Source organism: Pteropus medius, unplaced genomic scaffold, assembly GCF_902729225.1.
Source record: "Pteropus medius unplaced genomic scaffold, Ma_sr-lr_union100, whole genome shotgun sequence".
Taxonomy (NCBI): domain Eukaryota; kingdom Metazoa; phylum Chordata; class Mammalia; order Chiroptera; family Pteropodidae; genus Pteropus; species Pteropus medius.
This window is the reverse complement of record NW_024349225.1, coordinates 11,746,251-11,769,905: the sequence shown is the minus strand read 5'-3', so window position 1 is coordinate 11,769,905 and position 23,655 is coordinate 11,746,251. Positions and strand designations below refer to the sequence as shown.

Genomic DNA, 23,655 nt, shown 5'->3' with positions numbered 1-23,655 from the left:
CAAATTAGCTACAAAAACGTAGAATATATGATTCTGTGTAATTGTTAGAAATCAGTCTAGGTGTAAAGTCGTACAGTTATGATGCAAAAAGTAGATAGGACACTCTTATTCATAAAACAGTCCCCTAGAAGTGATAGCATGTCGGTCAGTGTCTGAAATAATTCTGCTACTTGCCAGCACTCAATTCCAGATGTATGAAAGCTAAAAATATTAGTTGTGATATAAAACATGGAAACGTCTTATTAACATCTTAGTTATGGAAGAAATGGTGCTTTTCCCAGTTAAAAATATGATTTTGTTTCTGTGTTTGCAGGTTATATGGCGGGATGAATTACCGTCGGCTAGGGGGTGGTGTAGGAGTTATTAAAATGACGCACTGTGAATCCCACATATGGTGAACACCTAGAAGACAGCTGTGTACGCATACGCACTCCTCTGTATTCTGGAGAGCTTTGACTCTGGAGCTTTGGACAGCTGGAGAAAATACTAGAACAAATTTTATTCTTTGCCGGTGCCTCAACAAAATGGAAATACAAACACAGTGAAAGTACTTCTCCTGCAGGATGCCATCTTTGCACAATAATTCTGTTCTGTGCAGAATATTTATTTTTGGTTTTAATTTATCATGGGATTTTTTGTTGTCGTTTTTTTCTAGCCTTCTTCCCACCAAAAAAACAAAAACAAAAAGGAAAAAAGGAAAGAAAAAACCAGAAAAATTCTAAGCAGTAAAACTTTATTTTTAAGATATTAAGTTTGAAAATGCAAATAAGGGGGGAAGGGCTATCTACGATCTAGATGTTATTTCTAGGCGCTCCGCCCACGACTCCACTCCCTCCAAGGACCGCCGGTGACAGATAGCTGCGCAAAGTGCATCAGCCATCATTCTCGCACTAAGCACCAGAAGACTTGAAAATCTTTACCACAAATTAAAAAAGAGGAAGCATCTCATTTTAAAAAGTACAATTCAAAAGGAATATTAAATCAATGAAACCAGGACTCGAAAAGCTTTCATCAGTGGAACTCTGCCTCTCGTTCTCTTCCATATGAGCTTGTTTTCTGCTATATGGCAAGTTTTTTTTTTCCATACTGTTTTCATAGCGTTTCTGCTAGACTTAGAGCTCTGCTCAGTGCCTCTACACAAACAGTCCTCAATTCTCACGCACTGTCTTGAGAGTCCCCCAATAGAATCATGTGCAACTCTGCAAGTTTTTACTCAGAAACATTACTGACTAGAGCACCTTTCCTTCCTATTTTCTTATTGCTACTAAGGACCAGCAGTGAGACTGTTATGCAATTCACACTAAACGCTCAGGCCTGCTGGAGCTGAGGCTGCCTGTGATCACAGCCGCCAAGAGATAGAGTCTTCAGTTCACGTAACAGTGCGCACTCACGGGAGTGAAACCAGCTGAGGCATTTTATTAATAATATCTTGGTTCTTTTATACAACTATATATCCTCCTTGTCCTTCTGTAAAGCCACCGTTACTACTACTCTCAATGGAGAAAAGTTTAAAAGTTCTAAGGAAAAAATGATAAGAATGTCAGTGGGTTGAAATTTTTTTGTCATTGTGTTCACAGACTAATTGTTTTCAGTGTATTTTGCAGGAAAATCTTTGAATGAGACTTTATCTGCAACCAAAAGGAATAACTTTCTCCTCCTTTCTCCCACGACAAAAATGTTCGACAACTTTTGTGTTTACATTTAAAAATCATTTGCACCTTTACAAGGAAAACAATAAGTATTTGGTAAACAATTGTTTACGTGTATCATTTATGCTTTTTTCTAGCATGTATAACTTTTTTAAATAAAGATAGTACTTACCGTAAAAATCTTGGTTAATGCTTTTTAATCCTTGTATCTTTGCTATTTAGATTGTTTCTATGTCATTTATATTTCCTTTATGTAAAGTTATACTTTCACAAACCTGAAGGAATAAAGGGATTGCCAGCTAGAATTAGAATTCTTATATTTTCTATATAAAAAAATTAAGTTTACTGCATAATTTAATATGTATATTAATATATTTATTTATATTAATTATAAATAGGTAATGTATCAATATTTAATATTTTATTACCTAGCCACTAAACTTATTTTCTGGTTATAGGACTTAGAGTCACACAATTTTGAGCCAGAAGGATTTCTACCAATCATCTGGTCCAAACCCACTTATTTCTTTGCTCTAAGACTGAAAACCAAGGAGGCCCTTCCCTAGTCAGTGATGGAACCAGCATTAGAACCAGCCCCCGAACTCCCACTCCGCTTCTCTGTCTGCCACACTGCACTGCAGGCCGACCTGGAACACGGCCTGGAACTAAGTATGCTATCAGAATTCAGGTTCGAGTAGTCTGATAAGCAACATTGGAAAAATCTAAAAACTGCAGCATTTACAGCCAGTCTTCAGGGCAAAATCGCATTTTTCAAGACTCTGCTGTATTGGAAGAAAAGGCGAGGAATAATAATGGGCACAATATTCTAGGGATGAGGCTCTCCATAAACCGCAAGGTCCCCAATGGGACCATTTCGCATGGCAGTGATTCAAGAGTGGAGGCCCAGAACGACAGCACTGGTCGGAGTGTTCGTTGGAGCCCAAGGGGTATTTTTTATTTTCCACCGAAGATGCTCCAGTCTATTATTGAGTGAAATGTACCTATTCTAAGAAAGACATTGCTCTAAAGTAGAATATTTTGTTAATTTATTAGCATAGTTGAGGATTGAACTGGGTCCCCTGGATTTTTAAACTCAGATTTGTCCACGCGGAACCTCCAGCAATTCATCAGTTACAGTTCAGGTTTTCTTACTCTGGCTCTGGTTCCCATGAGGGTTTTTGCTCATGAGTCACTGCTCAGGTTAAGCCACGACTCCATGTATCTGCCTGTTTGTCTCTCCAGTCTTGAGGACAGCAGTTTGTTTGCCGTGTCCTCCCCTCTCCTACAGATCCAGGAAGAGTTGTTGATTTTTCCGTCTGTTCAGCTTTTTTTTTTACTTGTTGCTACTAGACAGAGTGGCAACTTCCAAACTCTTTACATATGAAATGAAACCAGAAGTGACGTGTAGTTTTAAGTAAAGGAAAAATCACGAATCATCTCAATAGATGCAGAAAAATGATTTGACAAGATCCAACTTCCATTCATAATAATTTAAAAAACCCTCAACAAATTAGGGACAGAACTTCTTTAACCTAGGAAAGGGCATCTATGAAACACAGCTAGCATCATATTTAACGGTGAAACACACATCCCATTAAGATCAGGAACAAGACATAACATTCTCACCACTTCTATCCACCATTGTAGTGAAGATTCTAGCCAAGGCAATTTGGCACGGGGAAAAAAGCATCCAGATTGAAATTAAAAAGTAAAACTGTCTTTATTCACCAATCTTGTACTTAGAAAACCTTAAGGAATTCACTGAAAATTAGATTAAACAAGTGAGGTCACAGGATACAAGAGCGATATACAAAATCAATTGTATTTCTTGCACTAGCAACAACAGCCCAGAAAATGAAATTAAGAAAACGATTCCATTCTCAATAGCATAAAAAAGAATAAAATATTAGGAATAAATTTAACCCCCAAAAAAGTACAATATTTGTATGCTGAAGACTATAAAACATTGTTGAAGAAAATTTTGAAAAGATTTAAATAGAAGGATACCCCATACTCATAGACTGGAAGATTTAATGTAATTATGATGGCAATACTCCCCAAACTGATCTACACATTCAACACAATCACTATCAAAATCCCAGCTAACTTTTTTACAGAAATTGACCAACTGATCCTAAAATTCTTATACAAATGTAAAAGACCCAGAATAGCCATAGCAATCTTGAAAAAAAGGACGAAGCTGGAAGATGTATACTTCCTGATTTCAAAACACACTACACATCCACAGTAATCAAGACAGTGTGGCACTGACATAAGGACCAACATAAATACAACTTTGAGTCTGGAAATGAACATCTCTGGCCAACTGATTCTTAAGAGAGGTGACAGACAATTCAACGGGAAAATAATAGTCCTTTCAATAAACGGTGCTGGAAATGAATATCCATATGCAAAATAATACATTTGGATGCTTACCCATGCCATACATAAGAATTAAAATGGATTACCTAAATTTAAAAGCTAAAATTATAAAATCTTTAGAAGAAAACATAGGAGCAAATCTTCGGTAATTCAGGTGAAGCAATGACTTCTTAGATGTAACACCAAAACACAAGAAATAAAAAAATTGATAACTTGGACTTCATCAAAATTAAAAACTGCATTTCAAAAAATGAGTTCATTGATATTTCCAATTAAATTTAATAGTTTTTACTTAAGCTTATCTGATTTTACAATTGTATATCTTTTATACTGAAATTTTTCATTCCTAATATTGTTATAATTACATATGCTTCATCTTATAAATAGTGGTAAAATAATGCCAAATTTACTAATAAAAACATAACAATGCGATTTAAGGTTCCTTTGCTGCTCATCTTTTCCTAGCCCACTGACAGGGAGTCAAAACAGTAGTGTTTAAAGATACTAAAAATAATTCTTTGTGTGATTATAGCATGAACAATATACCCAGGTCCATTTGTTTTCAATTTTTAAGGAATGCTTTGGGGTTTTTTTTCTTTTTGACCTAATTGTTTCATAATTGTATAAAACACTTACACGGTTCTGTTTGAAACCGTATAAACCAGGAACATACAGATAAACCTTAACTGTCATTTCTGTCCCCTCTCACCCAGTCTCTTCCCTATTAGTAACCACTTTAATTTCGGGTTTATCCTTCTGCTATTTCTTTAAAAGCATAAATACACACACGTACTCATATCCTCCCATTCCTTCCGTAAAAGAGAGCAGTGCCATGCACTCCGTGCCCCCATTCTGCCCTTTCACATGGCGTCTCCTGGCCCTCACTCTGGGGCAGTATTAGCCGTCTCCTCAAACCTCTCTATCGTTGCCTGGTAGTAACTCGCTGGGCGGCTGACCCATAACGTATTCAATCGGCCTCTGATGGGTGTTTGCACTGTTTTTAACCTTACTTTTTGTTACAAATACTCTTGTAATGAATAGCCTTGTAATGCCTCATTTTGTATTTTGCCAGCAAATTTGCAGATAGAATCCTAGACGTGGGATTGGTGGTCAAGGAGTGAATCACACATAATTTTGATAAGATACTGCTAACTTCTCCATAGAGGTCGTACCATTTCTAACAACCTTGTAACCTCTTCCACTCCTGTCCGCCTACGGCTCATTCTCCCTCATATAAAATGCAAGTGGGGTCGCGTTACTCTCCTGCTTTAAAACTCCAGTGGCTTCCGTCTGCATTGAGAATAAAACCCAATGTCTTCCCAGTACCTATAAAAACTTAGACGATGTGGATCCCGCCTCTCTGTATCGGGATTAGGTTTGGTTATGAGCAAGAGACCCCAAAAACCAAAAGCTTAAACAAGATGGAGGTTTACTTCTCTGACACACAAGTCTGGAGGAAGACCACCCAAAGCTGGCACTGGGGTTCAGCTTCAAGAAGTCCTCGGGGCACAAACTCCTTCCAGGCCATGTTCCCGGATGCCTAGGACCTGACTTCATCCCTGGGACCTGAAAGAGCAGGTAGGGTACCAGCCGATATGTGTGTTCCAAGCAGCAAAGTTGGAAGAATAAGGAAAGGGCGAGGGGCACATGCCTGCTGTTTTAAGGAAGATTCTTGGAAGCTCTACCTACTTCCTTATATGCTGCGGAAAATGTCATCTTTATTCTGGGCAGCCACGTGCCCAGCCAGAGGCCAGGAGACATCACGCCGTGGAAGAAGTCTCTCCCGCAGTGTCCCATCTCATCTCACGTGACCCCCCTTTCACTCACTAGGCTCCAGCCACGGGGGTTCCCTTTGTTCCTCAAGCAGACCCAGCTCGTACCTACCTCGAGGCCTTTGCTCCTGCCAGTTCATCTGTCTGGCACGCCCTTCCTCAAACGACGTGGCTGGTTCCTTATCATCCAAGACTCAGCTCCAACGTCACTTCCTCAGAGGGACCTTCTTTGACAAGCCCCGTGCCACCCACCCTCTTTCATGTCACACACACTGCCTTCTCTGGAGCACTCACCTCCACATCCACCTTTGCCTCCCTCCACTGGAACAGGATTTCCACAAGACTGGGATTTTAGTCTTCACCGTTATACCCCTATTACCCAACACGATTCTAAGTCCACAGTCGACGCTTAAGATTGGCTGAATTAAGGAACGTTCGGCTCCAAACCCCACGCTTTTCCTACCACCTCTGCTGCCCCTCGTATATGTGAATACCACACTGCAGAAGTTAACCTCTGTGTTTAGAAAGACAGCCTATTCATGTTACTCTCCTCCAAACAAGATTCTTAAAAAAACATTGTTTCTAAAGTAAGACGAAACCTTCTTATGCTCAGTTAGTAATAAGAGATTTCGATATTACCTCACTTGCTGATCTCATAGTTTCCACCTATAAAATGGACAAGTTGGTTAAAATTCATTTAGTCTACAGATATTTACCAAGCGTTCTGCTAAAGCAAAATTAGGGACATGAAAGTTAAACAAGAAAATCTTTGTCCTCAAAAGCAGCTCACAGGTGCCTTTCACCTCTACAATATGTAAGATCTATATAATTGTCGGCACGTAAACTTTGTGCTGGAGAAAAAGCCCATGACTTCCCAGTCCTAAGACGTTAACTAAAGATCTGTCACCAAGACACTGATAAACGCACTGCTTCATTTTAAAAGTAAATATTTAATTCAACACTGCAATAAGAATTGAATATTAAAAACAGAAGCATATTAGTGGCTAGAAAAAATCTATATTCATCTTTAGTTTCTTTTGGAGAGGATTTTTTGATTGCTAGTCCTCTACAGCAAAATGGTGCTAGGAAAATGTCTTCACAAGACAGAACTCTCTGAATGCAAGTCTAAATACTTAAAAGGGATTAAAGGTTTTAAAGACCCAAACCAGAAACAGTCAATATTAAAGATATCTCATTTGAATCCTAAAAGTTTGAAATAATAACCATCACATAGTTTTTAGAAAGATGAGGAACAAACAACTCAGCATTTTCTAGAGACTGGCGTCCCAGATCCACACGGGTGTCACACGAACACTTGGCTGTGGCTCGTCCACCACCACCTTCGCTCTCCTCGTATATTAGGTCCCTCTCAGCTTCCGCCCAGGCGGCTCCAGAGGCACTGTGAGGAAACATGAAGAGATGGATGTCCACTCCTCTGGCAGTCCCTCCCGGCTTGGCAATTAGGCAAATAATCAATGAGAAAAAGGTATATAATCCATTATTTATAGTCCCCACAAGGCCTCACTCAAGTTGAAAAATTGCCAGTTCTGTCAAATATGCCAATACTCCAATAAGGTATTTATGACACAGAATCTGGAAAAAAAAAAAAGGGGGGGAGACATTTAAAATTTTTAAAGAATTAATTATGATAAAGTAGTTTGAGATTTCATAAATATTCCAGGCTTGTTTTAAATTCCCTATCATCTGCTAGTTAAAAACGAAAATAAACCAAAACCATTGCTGTTCTAAGTCAAATAAATTTTGTTTAATGAAGACTTCTACCTTTAATTTACAACTATAGTCAATGGTGCTCAGAAGTAATTAGACTAGGGTTCTTACTTATTCTGGCTTCCACGCTTGGGCTATCTGCCTAAGGAGGAAGGGGAGGAAGGGGTATCCATGAACTCCTTGGACTTATATGCAAATTAAGTATCTACATTTTCTAGAAAGGGGGTCCATAATTTCTCTCTCAAAGGGATAAATTCCAAAAGTACCTTGTAGAAACCAAGAAGATGGCAGAAACCTGGTTAACACATTGACTTTAAACTTTTGCGAGGTAGTACAGTGTTGCAGCTAAACGCATAAGCTTTTGAGGCAAATGACTGGGTTCAAACTCCAACCCCACTTAGCTGTGTGATCTGAGGGAACCTGTTTATCCTGAGAGCTACGGTTCCTCTTTACAACACATGTAAAGTTACAAACTTTGTGTGTAGGTTGTTTTAAAAACTAAATGAGACAAAATGGGTAAAATGCTTAATAACACCTGAAACAACTTAATAAATGTTAGTTATCACCATGGCATTATCTAACCCTAGGAGCCACAGTTACTACCTTACATCATTAAGGGAGGCTCTTAGATTTAGAACGGACCAGATAAGATAAATGTTTCTGGACCACTCTCATATGCATATAGTTAAGAACATATAATATAAAACTTTTTAAATGCAGCTTAATAGAGTGTGGGCATATGGATACAAAATTCAAAAATATATAAGGACTTCTTGAACACTGAATTCTGAATTGCTAAAATGTACATTTTTTTTTCCTTCACGTCAAAACATCGTATAGTATAATCTTGCAAATTTTTTACTGTAAGCTATAGTAAAAAATAAATTTGACATCATGACCCAGTACAAATAAACGTATACCCTTACCACATGTGATACACTCTCATTTTCATATTTTCTATTCCATTTCTTTTGTTTTTTAAGCTGGTCTCTTGCCATCAAAAATATTTCCCAACCTGTCGCGTTGTGACCTCCAGTTTGCAGAGCACTGACGTTGTGCTCACAGAGGGTGACCTTCTTGGGACCTAAGAGATGAGCGTTCGAATCTTGACTCCTCTATCTTGCATGGGTCACTTAAGCCTATCCAGGCCTCAGTTTCCTCGTTCTGACCCTTTTCTCATTTAGAAAAAAAAGTGTAGCTCGCACAGGAATGCTACGTTTTCTAAGATTTGACATTTTCAGCGATCGAACTACTAAAAACAGTGCTATAAATAGGATGTCATTTGTTTCCAAAGACTATGGATGTACTAGAGCAATGTGAAAATAATAATAAAAGCGAGATATTTCATGGCGAACTTTGGGGGTCAGGTTGGGACTGTAATCCGCGAGTTATCTTGGGGCAAAGAAGAAAAGGTTAAAAATAAAATGTGGATGAAAACACCTAAACACAACATTGGTCTAAAGATTAGCATTAAGATACGTTAAACTCCTAGCACAGTGATAAAACCAATATTCACTGAGTATTTATTGTGGTTGTATTTTAATATAGTTTAAACATATTTATATATTTTAATATATTTGAGTACCTAATCTCAGCTTATTTCTGATATTTCCTCTAATCAGGACTTTTTAAACAGTAAAACAATGTCTCTATTATTTCTTTCTCGTTAGGGACAGAAAAGCCTAAAATATAAAGATGGTATCTTAGTTCTGTGTTTCTGGCTATAATTTTCTTACCTAACGCACAAATCCACTGTTATCTGATCATTATTTCAAAGACCGACAAGAAACAATTTTGAAAGTTTCAAAATTACTAGAAAATAATTCATATTATTACCAAAATCTGTAGCACAGAGCATATAGTATCCTTCCATAAAGCTCCGTCTAAAAGGCTGAAGACTTTGTAGTAAACCATTTATAAAGCATAAAATAAAATCTCTCTACTGTCTTGAATTGGCGACATTCAAATATGTTTCTTCCACGTGGAAAATGCAATTACCGTACATTTTGAAAACTATGCAACAATAAGGAAAAATCACTTAACTAGATTTGTTCAAACTGACCTTTATTTTTCCATCGGTATGTGCTGACGCTACAGATGTTGAAATGCGAACCAATCTTGTGGCTGATAAATGAATTCTGAAATGCCTATAGAAATGTGAATAAAGGCAGTCCATGAATAAGTCAACTTCTTCCTGGGTAACTTCCCCAGGTGTTTTGTGGACACTGTCCCACAAAGCTTTTGCATCCTCTGGATGTATGGCATAAGAAATGTCCAGACTTTGAGGGCTACAGGGTACAGACCAAAGAAATTCAGTAGCAGCCACATACTGGTCCATTTTGCACGCAGTCCACATGGCGGCCATCCAGGAAAGATTGAACGCGTTGATTGCTAAAGGACTGAAAGAACAGTCGAAAGTTTTCTGAAACCAGGTCCCGATTAGGGCTGTATTAGCCGCTGCTCCATGTGCGAGGAATAAGGGCAGACAGGTGAAGTCTTCTGAAACGGTCTCCAGAAGACTGTCCCCAAACACGCAGCAGAACCAACCGGACCATAACACTTTACCTTCTCCGTTCTCAGATGGCAACTGAGATTTTGACAGAATCTATGAAGGAAAATAAAACAGGGTCACTAAATCCAAATGTACATTTATTCCGAAATTAAATCTTCTCAAAATTAACTAGTACATTTAAATAAGAAGATATGTTCTATTAGTTGCCAAAAAACACAGAGGGACTAGTGTCCCTAAGCATTATTGGGGTTTATCAAGTTAATTGACCTTTTTTCCTAATATTCTTACATTCTAGAGACACGGTATATGGCAAGATCTTCACACAACGGAAATGCAAATAAAGGATGTTGCCAACACAGCATAACCAGGTACAGTATCCAGAAAAAAAATCTCAACTTTAGAAAGGACCGTAAAAGGTCACCAAATGCGATGTGCTTGACCTCTTACACTGAGGAAGACGTCAGTATTTCCTATGGCAGCCTACAGTGTTCTTTCACATGTTAGGCCCTATAGTGAGCACATGCAGAACACATCAGATCTGATCACTCTTCTGCAGGAAAAGCCTTTCAAATACCTGACCATCCCTACCACGCAGACTGCGGGGTTCAGCATCCCCAGCCTCCCCAACTGTCCTCCCGTGACAAACATACGAGTTCTCACTCTGCTCTGAAATTCTTCTGTATGAGTGAACAAAAGTGAACATAATTTCTTCAAAAAGGTCTGGTTTACAGGACTGTCACCATCTTTAACCTAGATTATACTTTTATTACTATAATCTTAGATTGCAATAGTTTTCTAGTTTTTAGTCAACAGCTTTACATAAGTCCTACATATTCATTTTTGCTAATAGGTAAATCTCCTCAACCTATATCGAGGCAATAAACTTATCCCTATTAAAATCTCGATCTCTTTCAATTGGCCCATTGTGCCACTCCACTGAGATCTTTTAGAATCTTGATTATATTTTCCAGCAGATTTGACCAACCCTTCAAACTTTAAATGTGTAAATTACACAACAAACATACCTTCCAGATATTCACGGATGTTTTAACATTACTTTTACCAGTTCTCCTTCTTGTTCAAGAGATTATAAGTGACTCTCAAATACTTTAAAGCCCATATATATTGTCTGTCACACTTAAAAAACTTACAGAGTCCTATAACCCTGCTAAGAAATGAAATTTATTTTGAAAACTATTAAGACACTGCACTAAAAATGCAAGAGGTCATTTCTATTCTTCACAAAAATATCTGCTTGCCTGATGACACGCAAAACCCATTAAGCTCTCGAGGCATCAACCATTCGCTTCATTTGGCAGAGATTGCAAACTGTCTACCCGTATCTACTCCCCCTACACAATAAAACAGTGCCTTCACTGCGGGTGCCAAAGTACCAACTAAAAAAGAAAATGTCTAGTCTTCCTTCCACCTGGGATGTAAAGAGAAGTTGCTGGGTCTCGGCAAGGCTCGTTAAAGGTTTACTCAGTGGCTGGCACTGTGTTCGCCCTTCCCATCCTCCTACTTCCTGCTGGGAACGTGGAGGGAATCTTTAGAGCTCCGGAAGCCCTCTCAGACGGTAAGGTGACCGTAAGGATGGAAGCCATGCACCAAGGATGGAAGAGAGGCGAGAAGGGGCCTAGATTATTAATATCGTAAAGCCTATACCAGCCTTGAACAGCTCACCTGGGGATACCTCTTTTATAAGACAAATAAACCTCTAACTTGTTCAAGTCACTTGTATGTAGGCTTTCTGTTATATGCAGCTGAACCTAATCCTAGGAATCTCGAGATCCTTGCCAACACCAGGATCTAGAGCACGGCTCAGCAAGCTCTGTGAATGACCAGACAGTGAATACTGGAGGTTTTGTGGGCCACACGGTCTCGGTAGCAGATACTCAACTCTGCTGTTGCAGCACAAAAGCTTCCACAGATGATTCCTAAACAAATGAAAGGGGTTCTGTTCCAATAAAACCTCAACTACAAAAACAAGCAGATCACGCCTGCCCATAGTTCGCTTGATCTATACAAATAAACAAAATTAGGACTATTCAACTGTTTCAGAATTTATCACTAAGATGTGTTAACTCAGAAGAAACAGAAGTAGCAGGCATGAATAAAATAAATCCACCTTCTTAATGAATCAAAAGTTAGTCCTATTACTTTTATACACTGCATATAGGAAGGAATGTAAAGTGTTACATTTCTGAGAGTAACTTGGCATATCACAGTGCGTAACGATACGTTACATACTTTTTTGTTAAAATTCTACTAAGAACTTAATCGTAGTAAAAACCAACGAACTAAAGAATTCCTAACGACATGAGTAATCATCTCCAATGTTAATTATTAATGAAAAAGCCCTAATGCAAAAGTATGGTCAATATGACCCTCGTTCTCACAGATGCAGATAGCCAAACAGATGTAACTATATCCATGAGATACTGGGCTCTAGTTTTCTCGTACTGTCTCGGTCTGGCTTTGGTATTAGGGTAGCGCTGGCCTCACACAATGACTTAGGGAGTTTTCTCACTGCTTCGATCCTCTGAAAGAGATGCAGAGAATCGGTATCATTTCTCCCTTAATGGTTGGGTAGAATTCACCAGTGAACTTAGCTGGGCCTGGTGCTTTCTTTTAGGAGGTCATTAATTATTGACTGAATGTCTGCAGTAGATATAGGCCTATTCAGATTGTCTGCTGCCAAACAGTCGTATACCAAAATGTTAAACTGTGGTTTTTAACTTTCTTTGAACGTTCATGTGTTTTCTAAGTTTTCTAAAATAAACATGATTATGTTGTAATAGGAAACAAACTTTTTTTTTTTTAAGTTGGCCATATCTAATTACTATGATTTGGTCAAATAAGACATAAAAGAAGTTATAAATCATAGCTTAGGAATTTTAAAAACAGTGTAAAAAAATACCACAATTTCCAAACCAAGACAATGCAGATTCTTTTCCCTGAGGGAGCAAGTTATCACTTCTGTACTGTACCTGGACAAGAAATGCTTCCGGGTCTCTCTGTGTCCCTTTCATTCCCAGGACAGCAGAGAAAGTCACTTTGATGTTGAAGTCTTTTCCGACTTCCACGGCAAGACCTTTTTGCTTTTCGGCAGTAATAAATGCACTCAGAAGTTTAGAATATTCCTTGAGATTAGTATAAGAGAATTTATATAGGGGAGTTAAACTATATAAAGTCCATTGCTTATGCAGAAGGAATGCAACCTTTTGAGGTTCAACATCTTCCTAAAAATAAAATCATGACAAAAGAAGTTTAAGAATTAGGAAACTTTAGTAAATAAGAAGTTAATAATAGTATTTTAAGTATTGCATACCGATCTATGACTGGGTACCTGACCACTGCACTCCAGACAAACTGGAGTTTGCCAAACTCACCGAAGGTCCTTAAAAGGATCTTTGCTTTTGCTCTGCGTTCCTTCTGGAACGCTCTTCCCATGGATGTTCACATGGCATGTCCCTGTCCTTCGATCTGCCCAAATGTCCTCAAGAGGCCACCCTATTGAAGTAGCACCTGCCCCCACTCCAACTTGATCACTCTATATCTCCTTAATATGCTTTTTTTCACAGCATTTATTACTATGTGATGTTATAGATCTGTCTGATTGTTATTGTCTGTTTTCCCTACTAGACTATAAGAATGATTAAAAGAGGGATTTTGTCTATTCTATTCACTAGTACATCTCTAGAATAATGACATCTAGAACAGGTGTTCAATAAATATTTATCGGATGAACACTGATGTTTCACTTTTAGAAACTTCAAATTATAGATTTTGAAAATAGTAGTTATTCCTGGAGCAACTAATTTGATTGGTTTTAATTAAGCAGTTTTTTTAAATTGTTTGGCAATGTATCCATTCTATGACACAATGCCTATATCAGTAGATTAAGTGAAAAGATACTTGGGAGTATTTCTGCCAGGCTCTATTAAACCACAGGTACCATTCGAAACAAAAACATTTCCTTTGTATTACTCTACAGCATTCCCGAAGGTCTTCACAGACACCCTATAGGCTCCTAGCTGTATGCTGAATTGAATTTTTCTATAGAATCCATACTTCCTGACAGTCTCACAGCTCCCACTATCGTGTGGAACTTTCGCTACGACTGTCTACGTGACAAAAATATTTGCTTTGACTAGAGTATTTATGGAAACTTTTACATGACAGTTTATGTACTTTTTTCTTATTACTATCAAAAGGTATGGCAAAATTGTTTGTATCACAGAGATAAGGGAGCACTGAATTGGGCATTCCAAACTTTATATGGAATTTCTGTTTTCTGATGAGGAACCATCACTTTCACTACCAGCACTAGTAATTTTCCTTTAAGATAGTTTTCACAAAAAAAGGAAAAATTTTCTCATATCTCAAAATATACTACGCACACAACATTGACAAGAAAACAAAGTTACAAAGGTATGAGTGAGTGATCAGCCAGGCTCCTTGCTGAATGACTCAAAACCACACACCAAACTTGTATTGACTAGGGCTTTATCTCATGCTTCAATAAAGTTACAACTTAGTAATCCTGTGTGTCATCAGAGTTGTTATAAATCAAAACAGAACATGTTGCCACCAGATAAATCTGGGCCAATTTAAACACCAAAATAATTTAGTAATGAATTACAAAATTTGAAAAACTGGAATTCATGAATCCATACTGATAAACAGGAGAAAGGAGAAAAGTTTATAATAGAATGCCAAAGGCTGGTTGGTAAATATGGAGTAAACGGAGTTAGAAAATCATTATTTTGCAACCATCATGATAAAGATGGGATCAGGCAAAAATTATCAATAGATGTTAACTGTATGGGGAAATTTGGACAAGGAACAGGATGTCTACATTATCTTAAAAGTGTCTCCCCACTGCTTCTTAGCAGCACGGGGAATAAAACAGTAATTACTGAACGACACCCTGACAGGATGATGAGTTAACATCACCTATGTGGGACCAGATGTCACTCCCCAAGGACACAACAGCACCTATACAATATTCCAGCCAAGAATATATAACTTCAATCTAATCATGATGAAACATCAAATACAAAATGAGGAATATTCTATTTTAAAAAGAGAGAAGAGGAAACGATCCTCTTCAAAAATATCACTGTCACAAAAGACAAAGAAATATTGTGGCAATGTTCCAGATTAAAGGAGATCGTGTGAATAACTGTTTCTTTCAGCTGTTTCTCATTTACTACCTGAGGGATTAAGATACTAAAAAACTAAAATGCTTTGTTCATGTATATTCTCAATTACTGATTAACTCAATTACTGATTAACACAATGGAACACAAAAAGCATACCTGCAACTGTGGACACTGGGGAATTTTCCTTCGAGGTGGAGTCGGGACAAATGACGTCAGCTTCCTGGCCGATTCTAATCGTTTCTGCAGAGGAGTGGCACCTATGAAATAATCTTTAAGCCTTGAGGGTGCACTCTGTCTGGGAGTTGATTCTGGTGCATCATGAGAATCCATGATCTACATAAAAAGAAATAAAACCACAATTCTAAACACTAAAAAGTTCATCTGGACTCACAGTTTCAATGATTCTTCTCCTCACTGTAAAGGAATTCTCTCTCTCCCTCCCCATCTCTGCCCCAGTTTCGACTTCAACCACGTCCAGTATTTCTCGCTGGCTACAGGCCATTTTTATGAATATCTTACAGATAACACAAGCACAACAGGCTCAAAACTAAATTCGACTCCTTCCCATCCTCCTTTCAAAAGCTAGCTGGTCTGTTTTCAAATTCCTGTCAATTTTCCAAGTTAATTTAAATCCATTTAATAGTTTCCCACTTTCGTTCTTTAACAGGTAGTCGCTAAACACATTCTTTTGAGTGTTTCCTTCAGAGGTCTCTGCCATCCATTCCCAAAGCTACTTCCTTAGCCAGGTGCTCACCACCTACCGCAGCTCTGCGTTTTCCACATCCAAGTGTAATCACTCTTCAGAAATGGCACTTTATTATCAGACACCTTTGCAAAAACCTTTACGGCAATGAAGTAAATTCTATTCTTCTGCTCTGAATTTAAGATCTTTCTTAATTCAGCTTGTCCTTATCCTCCTACTTCTCCTAGGCATATTCTTGCCTTCATGTGTTTGCCTGTCGACTACATTCCCCATCTGAAGTTTCCTTTTGCCATTCTACCTCCTTTAAGACTGTGCTTGATCTGACTCAATTTCTTGTAGGGAAAAAAAAACCCTGCACTGTCGGTGGAATTGTAAATTGGTGAAGCCCCGATAAAAAACCGTATGGAGAGTCTTCCAAAAACCAAAACTAGACCATATGACCAGCAATTCCACTTCTCAGTATTTATACAAAGAATACAAAAACACTAACTCGAAAAGATATCTGCACCCCTATGTTTACTGCAGCACTGTTTCCAATAGCCGAGATATGGAAGCAAACTAGGTGTCCGTATATACACAATGGAATATTACGCAGCCATGAAAACAGAATGAAATCTTGTCATGTGCCACAACATATATGGACCTAGACAGTATTATGCTAAGTGACACAAGTCAGAGAAAGACAAATATCGCATTTCACTGATTTGTGGAATCTAAAAACAAAACAAAACAAATGAATAACCAAAACAGACTCATAGTGATCTAACTGATGGTTCCCAGAGAGTAGAGTGTGCCGGGATGGGTGGAGAAGGGGAAATATAGTCAATAATATTGTGATAAGTTTGCACAGTGACAGATGATTAATAGAATTAGTGGGGTGGTCACATTGCAAGCTATGTAAATGTCAGATCACAGTATTACACACCTGAAGCTAATCTAACTAATATAATATTGTATGCCAATTACACTTAAATAATATTTAAAAGCCCAGGCAATATATATTTACTGAATATTTCTATAAAACTTTAGTGTAAAATTAGCTAGCTCTCCCGCCAAGTGCTGCACTTGTAGTTCATGGCACACAATTACAACTTCGTTGTTTTTCTTGTGTTAAGTCTGTGAAGGAAGGGAGCCTGACTTCAATCGCCTTTCTACGTTGCCACCAGTCCCTGAAGCCAACCGCCCCAAGGCCAAGGCTTAGCCGGGCGCCACGGGCGTAGTGGGAAACACACCGAAACACACAAGTATTATAAAGATAACGACCACATAACAGGGCAAAATATCAAGTTTACTGCCAGTCCTGTACCAACATTAAGCATCTTACCAATGAAATGCTGTGATGACGCTGTCACCCAGGCCGGCTTCACGAATCATGCTTCAAGTCTGGATCCAAAACCACGTAGAGACTGAAATCCCCTGAAGTAAGAAAGTCACCCAAATGGCAGCTGAGAGAGAGACCGGAGGTACACCTGGCCCTTCCAGATTCGCTCGTGCTCCACAAGCGGGTTCACCGGGGACACAAACGTGCCCGGTAAAGACCTCCGCTCCTTCAGACGTCAGGAGAGCCCTGTGACTTCACCGGGAGGGACATTACGCTGTCATCCAGGTCTGCGACGCTCGCTCCTGCTGAGTCGGCCACCGCCCGCGGAGGGGAAAGGCAAAGGACAGTGTGTCCCAACTCGCTCTCTCCACCGGAGCCCTACGGGTGGCCAGGGCAGCTGCGGAACCCCGCCCTTTGGAAGCTGCAGTTTTCCCCCCGGCCGCCACCGCAGTTTAAAATCGTTTCCCGACTCGCTCTGCGGCCGGACGCAGGGAGCCTCCCGGCCGCCGATTCCAAGTGAGTGAAGCAACTGAGGTCGCCATTTCAACTGAGGGCACGGTCGAGCGACCTAACCATTATCGTCCACCCGCCTGTGCTCGCGGCCGTTGCTCTACGGCTTTTCCCCGCGCGCGAAGCTTTCCGTCCAATTTCCGCCCGCGCGAAGCATGGCGGCAGCGCCTGCGCTCTGATTGGTCGGATGCCTTCACCGTAACGTTGCGCGCTCGCGGGCGTTTCGGGGTGCACTCGACTCCTCCCGGCGGTCTAAGTGCGGGGTTCGGGCCCTCAGAACGTTCTAGATTTGCCGTCCTTCCTCCTTCTGAAGCTCTGAGGTCGGCCGCCAGCCTGGGAGGTCCTGCCCGCGGGACGCCTCGGAGAGGGGTAGCGGGGCAGGAAGGGCCGGCGTGCGCGCGGAGCCGGCCCCTTCCGCCGCGGCGTGCGCGCGGGCCCAGCCTCGCGCTGCGGTGTGGACGCGCCTGGCGCTTCTGGCCGCGGCCGTGGTAGTGAATAAGTGGAGACTGACGCACCGGGTGGCGTGGGTTTCTCCTACCCACTCCCCAAGGGCCCCGGCGACCTGCCAGGACGATCCAGTTTCCAGACACGTGTACTCGAATGTTCGGCGGAGGAGGGCTTAAGTATTGGAGACGAGAGTGGGAACTGCTAGCATTTTAAGGGATTCGTGGGTACTTCCAAAACGGATTGTTGACCACCATCCAACACCGGCAGTGGGATTCGCGAGCGTCCCGCTCCCTGCGGCACCATGGTCTCCTGCTGGTTAAATCGGCTCAACTGGGAGTTAGCCGCACCCACCGGAAGGATCGCCCAGCTGATCTGGGGTTCTCTCTCCAGGAATCTGGTGCTGAGTACGCAGAGGAGAATTCCAGGTGAAAGCACTGACGCGCTCTCATCCTCTGACAGCACGTCTTCCTGTTCTCTGCAGGCGCAGGGCTCCCCTTCCATTTCCCCCCCTAGTCTTAACTGGATGGCCTCATGTGTAGAAGCAAATCATTCTTTTCATTTGTTTTACTATGGTGACTTTGGTTAACGAAATCCAGTAAGTTTCAGGTGTACAATTCCGCAGTAAGGCATATATATTTATTGCACTGTGTTCTCTGCCCATCATTAGATTTCTTTCTGTTACCACATATTTGACCCCATCTAATAGTAAGAAGCCTAAAAAGTTCTTCCACGTTTAAAAATATTTTGAGTAGTGTTTTCTAAGAGTGCAAGTGACTTTCACTCTAGATTCATACTAAAGTTAGTTACTGCAGCATCAAACTTCTGTAATTCCTAAGGTCCTATTTCACTTGGGAAGAAATGCGCACACTATTAGGAATAGGGTAATTTTTGGTCAACGCAAATGCTAAGTGATCAAAGAAATTTAGATTTCCTAACAGCAGAAATTTACATTAAGACAGTTATTTACTTGACATTTGCAGGTAAATTTAATAGTGATGGAATCAAATGACCTACTTTAACTATAAATTTTATCCATTGACGTGACATACCTAAGATGATGTGATTTGAGTCTTTATTTTTATGCAGTTTGCAAATGAGATATTTTTAATCTTGCCTTTTTCTTTTTAAGAATTCAGCAGCTTTATTGCCCGGACCAACACATGTGGAGAGTTGCGTTCTTCTCACTTAGGCCAAGAAGTCACCTTGTGTGGATGGATTCAGTACCGCAGGTAAATCAAGGCAGATGTTTTAATGTGCGGTGGTGTTCCCAAGGCAATTTCAAACCTTCATTAATTTAAACAGTCAGAAGAATAAAAGCTTTACAACTGCAGGATTCTCAGAATTCACTGAATTTTCAGTTTTGTTTCGAAAGACCCAAATAGTGTCACTCTCACTAAGTACCAGTAACATCTGCGGAAGTGTGATCTATCACCGACTGAAATATCCCTTGGCTTATGAGGGTTGAAGAGTCCTGACTAGGACAAAATTCTGAGATGTCCTAAATTAAATTACAGCCGGCCAGAGGGTAGAAGGAAGAGACAAAAAGGGCTTAGTTAACAGCTATAGTCCGAAACCAGCAAAAGACTGATCACACTCCTTAGTGTGTATTGGAATTATTAACTAATTTCCAGGTCAATTTCCAAGACTATCTAAAAAGAGTGACTAGCCAGGCTTTTCAAGCCCCAGGCCCCTGCTCATTGACACGGGAGCTTTCCGGATTCTGCTGCTCTCCAAATCCCACCCCTAGCCCGCTTCACCTTCTCCCGTTCTCTTCGTCCATAGCTAATGTGGATTCTTTCGGAATGGCTTACATCTTTCCCCCCCGCAAACTTGATGTACAAAAACACTTGCAAAACTATGGGATGATAGACATGTTGTCTTTTCTCCCCAGCCATGCTGCTGGTAGTTTAGACTCCACGCCCAAGACCAGTCATTTTTTGCTGGCGATGGTCTAATAAACCCTTTCTTTTAAAAAGACTTTCAGCCCTGGAAGTTAAAATTTTTGTTTCACAGTCCCTAGGTCCAATAATTGGGAATGGACCAGCTGGTCAGCTTCTCACGAGCATGAAAAAGCTTATTTTATTCTACATATAGGTAGAGAACAGTGATTCCTTAAGATTAGAGCCCATTTTTGTTGTTGTTGTTCATCTCTGTATTCTAGAACATTTCTGAATAGTACATTAATTCACAATAAAGAGATCCCAAATACATAGATTGTGTAACCTTCCTAAAGACTATGTCCCAAATGAATGAGTATTTGACCCATAAGTTTGCTGACTTTATCTTCTCAACTCAAAATCTGGGGAGGCTTTCTGACCCTCTTCTTGGTATTAAATATGAGATATGTAGCATCAATACTAAAATATTAGGATTTGGGGGACCTGTGATGGGTTATAAAGGTATTAAATTAGTGGCTGGACCTTTTCTAGAAAATTTTAGATTGTATCATTTTTTAGGAAAAGACTATGTTGCTATATTTCAAAAATGACCAATCATGTTTCTAATATTCTAAAGTATTACCTTGGATTTTAATATGTGGAAAGTTTCCAAATTTAATAAAATTTTTTTATAAAGATGTAAGCCAATGAAAATTTAAATTTTTTAAACATCTTTTCATCAATAAGCCATCTGGATAACATTAGTGCGTGTGTATATATAATTGGCAATAAAAATTGAAAATGAAAAAAGTCTTTTTTTCTTAAATAGCTTCATAGAAAATTTCATGACTGTAGCTAATGAAAGCACATATTTAAAAAAAGGAATATGAGAACTCATATGGGTCTTTTGTTTGTTTAATTTATTTTGCCTGTTTCAAGTTTGGATTCAGAGATTTTATCCTAACATGTTCATTTTCCTCATTAATTAGGCAGAACATCTTCCTGGTGCTACGAGATTCCCACGGGCTCGTTCAAGTTGTCATTCCCCAGGATGAGGTACTGTTACCGAAAGCCTCTTTGATGTTGTGGTTAGAGTAAGCTGAGTATGTTTGAGGTTTGAAATTCAGAGCTTAATGAAAACTAAACAATATAAGCAACATTAAGACAAATGACAAATTGGGAAAAAATATTCACTACAAACATGTACCCCTATATAAATATAAATAAGACATATGCTAATGAGCACATCAAATAACAAAGGGCTAATTTCTGTAAAAGGCTACTACAAATCAACTCTTTTTTTAAAAAGTGACCCACTTCTAGCCAATTACACCTAGGCTGACACAGGTGCAAAATGACATAAATACAAGGTTACTTATTGCAGGATTATTTTTAATAGAAAAAAATTGGGAATCTAGATGTTCCCCAATAAGAGACTGGTATAAAAACCGTATATCCTTACAGCCATAGAAAAAAGGTCAAGAAGCTCTTTATGTACTAAAAAGGGCAGAGAAAACCAAGTATATTGTTAGATGGGGAAAAAATGGGATACAGGAAAACATGCAGAGTGCTGTTATTATATGAGAGAAAGAGAGAGAGAGAGAGTGTGGGTGTGTCTCTCTGACATGTCCCCAGAAGGACACATGAGTATCTGGTAACACGGTGCCTCTGGGGAGGGGAACTAAGGGGCTTTAGGACAAGAGTAGGAGGGTGACTTCTCACTGTGTATCAATTTGTACCCTGGGAATTTTCAGCCATGTGAAGGTACTACCTGCTCAAAAATAATTCCCATTAAAATTAGGTAAGATAAAGAACTCTCGTTATGATTATTGGGCAGCATTGGTTTCTGTTGTGGCAATATTTACAAATGTTTGTATGCCCAAGGAAAATACCTACTCAGCTCTAGTGTTTGACATAAGAGCAATGAATTATCTTTCAGGGATCAGGGTTCATGAACTATGTAGGATTTTTTTGCATTAATCGTTCTCCTTATTTTCCTTTAAGGAAAAATAATTTAAGCTGTTAAGAGTTTGACTTGCTGTATTAAATGGAGTCAAAATGGGGATGCAATTATCAAATTCTTTAATAAAATCATTAAGGACAGCCCCAGTGTATATGGCGGTCAGGCTACATGAGTATTAACGTTTTTCTGAACCACAGAAAGTCTGTTACTACAGATTCCTTTAAGCTCATTTGTTTCTTGGAACTGTTTTCCCCTCTTATTCTATAGTCGGCTGCTTCTGTGAAGAAGATTTTATGTGAAGCCCCCATGGAATCTGTGGTGCAAGTGTCTGGGACGGTGATTTCCCGACCTCCAGGACAAGAGAACCCAGTTAGTAGTTTAGACCTTGTCTATGTAAATTTTACCTGTGCACGTTCACACTGTCTGATTACACATTCAGGCAACAGAGGCCGAGCTCTTATTGGACATCAGGCACTACAGCTCTGTAAGTTCTACAAATGATCCTACAGATCTCCAAGTCTTCACTGCAGACGCACACACCTATATAAATACACATTAGGATATTTGTTAATGACCAGTCACATCAGCTACAGATATGCATAAGAACGTCAAAATCAGGCACAGACATTTACACTATACATTATAAGCACTGTGCATTTTACATTTGAAGTAAATCATGTGTTTTACAAACATTCACTGTGTACACGTCCTGACGAGTGATTCTGAAAATAGGTCTTTCTTTTCCTCTCTTTAAGAAAATGCCAACAGGTGACATTGAAATCAAGGTTAAAACAGCTCAACTTCTGAATTCCTGCAAGAAGCTGCCCTTTGAAATTAAGGACTTTGTGAAGGTGCGATCCTCTGTTATTAATAAAATAAGGTCTCTGGAAAATGTTAATGAGCAGAGAAGCATTTCCAGAGTTTTTTAAAGAAAAACTTTAACTATTGCAACATTAAACATTTTGTTATAGATGTATCATGAAATGTTCCATCATTTCTACAATTTCTTGGTGAATTGTTCTTAAATAGTGACAACTCATTAAGCTGTTGCAGTTTCTAAACACCTAGACTGTTTTTAAGACAGCTTGAAACGTGGTTCTATCTTTAAGACTTGGGGAGTGATTTTATTCAAGTTTTTTAGTTTCTTTTTTACATTTTGAAAGGAAATTTATGTCTAGCTTGGAAATGGCCAAGTAGCGTAGGAGATCCTATGTCTACTAAGTTTAAGCGTCTAACAGTGATAAAATGTTGGCTTGACTTCCTAAGCATGTAGATATGATTTGAAAAATATTTAAACTCAAAAATCTTTAAATTTGTTTAGAAAACAGAGGCTCTCCGTTTGCAGTATCGCTACTTAGACTTGCGTAGCTTCCAAATGCAGTATAACCTGCGGCTGAGGTCCCAGATGGTCATGAAAATGCGGGACTACCTCTGTAACCTGCACGGTAAGGGGGATGGCTGCGTATCCTTTGCAGCTTTTTAGCATCCCTGCTGTTCCGTTCAGCAGTTTTACTACGTCCTCTCTTCAGCATCATTGGATCAGCTGGGGCCTGAGGTCTGGAATTCACTTAATGTGTACAGCAGTTTTTGGAAGGTTACTTTCCAGGCGTTTTGTCCTACAGT

The 23,655-nt window shown here is 39.4% G+C and overlaps 3 protein-coding genes across 13 annotated transcripts in view; 2 read left to right on the top strand and 1 right to left on the bottom strand.

The window, feature by feature from the left end:
- KLHL20 (kelch like family member 20) overlaps positions 1–4,463 on the top strand; it is a 36,934-nt gene extending 32,471 nt beyond the window's left edge. For 3 of the 5 annotated variants that reach the window (XM_039881459.1, XM_039881456.1, XM_039881457.1), the window contains one exon: positions 314–1,829. In XM_039881459.1, coding sequence (XP_039737393.1) covers positions 314–398 — 85 coding nt within the window. In that variant the 3' untranslated portion in view covers positions 399–1,829. Of the gene's footprint in view, positions 1–313; positions 1,830–2,107 lie in introns of those variants that run through there. The other 2 variants (XR_005656985.1, XM_039881460.1) reach the window with 2 other exon arrangements.
- On the bottom strand, positions 3,351–17,485 carry CENPL (centromere protein L). 3 transcript variants are annotated; one of them, XM_039881462.1, is made up of 6 exons: positions 17,239–17,485; positions 15,368–15,544; positions 13,034–13,285; positions 9,862–10,136; positions 9,594–9,678; positions 3,351–7,396 (listed from the first exon to the last, which is right to left on the bottom strand). In XM_039881462.1, the coding sequence occupies exons 2-6, from the start codon at positions 15,539–15,541 to the stop codon at positions 7,325–7,327; spliced, it is 858 nt and encodes a 285-aa protein (XP_039737396.1). In that variant the 5' UTR covers positions 15,542–15,544; positions 17,239–17,485; the 3' UTR covers positions 3,351–7,324. The 3 variants fall into 3 exon arrangements, with proteins under 3 accessions (XP_039737396.1, XP_039737395.1, XP_039737397.1); XM_039881461.1 differs by having other exon boundaries at positions 9,594–10,136; XM_039881463.1 differs by lacking the exon at positions 13,034–13,285 and having other exon boundaries at positions 9,594–10,136.
- Positions 17,486–17,945: 460 nt separating this feature from the next.
- DARS2 (aspartyl-tRNA synthetase 2, mitochondrial) overlaps positions 17,946–23,655 on the top strand; it is an 18,561-nt gene continuing 12,851 nt past the window's right edge. For 2 of the 5 annotated variants that reach the window (XM_039881455.1, XM_039881454.1), the window contains exons 1-6: positions 18,162–18,617; positions 19,322–19,421; positions 21,059–21,125; positions 22,300–22,401; positions 22,788–22,883; positions 23,354–23,477. In XM_039881455.1, coding sequence (XP_039737389.1) covers positions 18,494–18,617; positions 19,322–19,421; positions 21,059–21,125; positions 22,300–22,401; positions 22,788–22,883; positions 23,354–23,477 — 613 coding nt within the window. In that variant the 5' untranslated portion in view covers positions 18,162–18,493. Of the gene's footprint in view, positions 18,066–18,161; positions 18,618–19,321; positions 19,422–21,058; positions 21,126–22,299; positions 22,402–22,787; positions 22,884–23,353; positions 23,478–23,655 lie in introns of those variants that run through there. The other 3 variants (XM_039881452.1, XR_005656984.1, XM_039881453.1) reach the window with 3 other exon arrangements.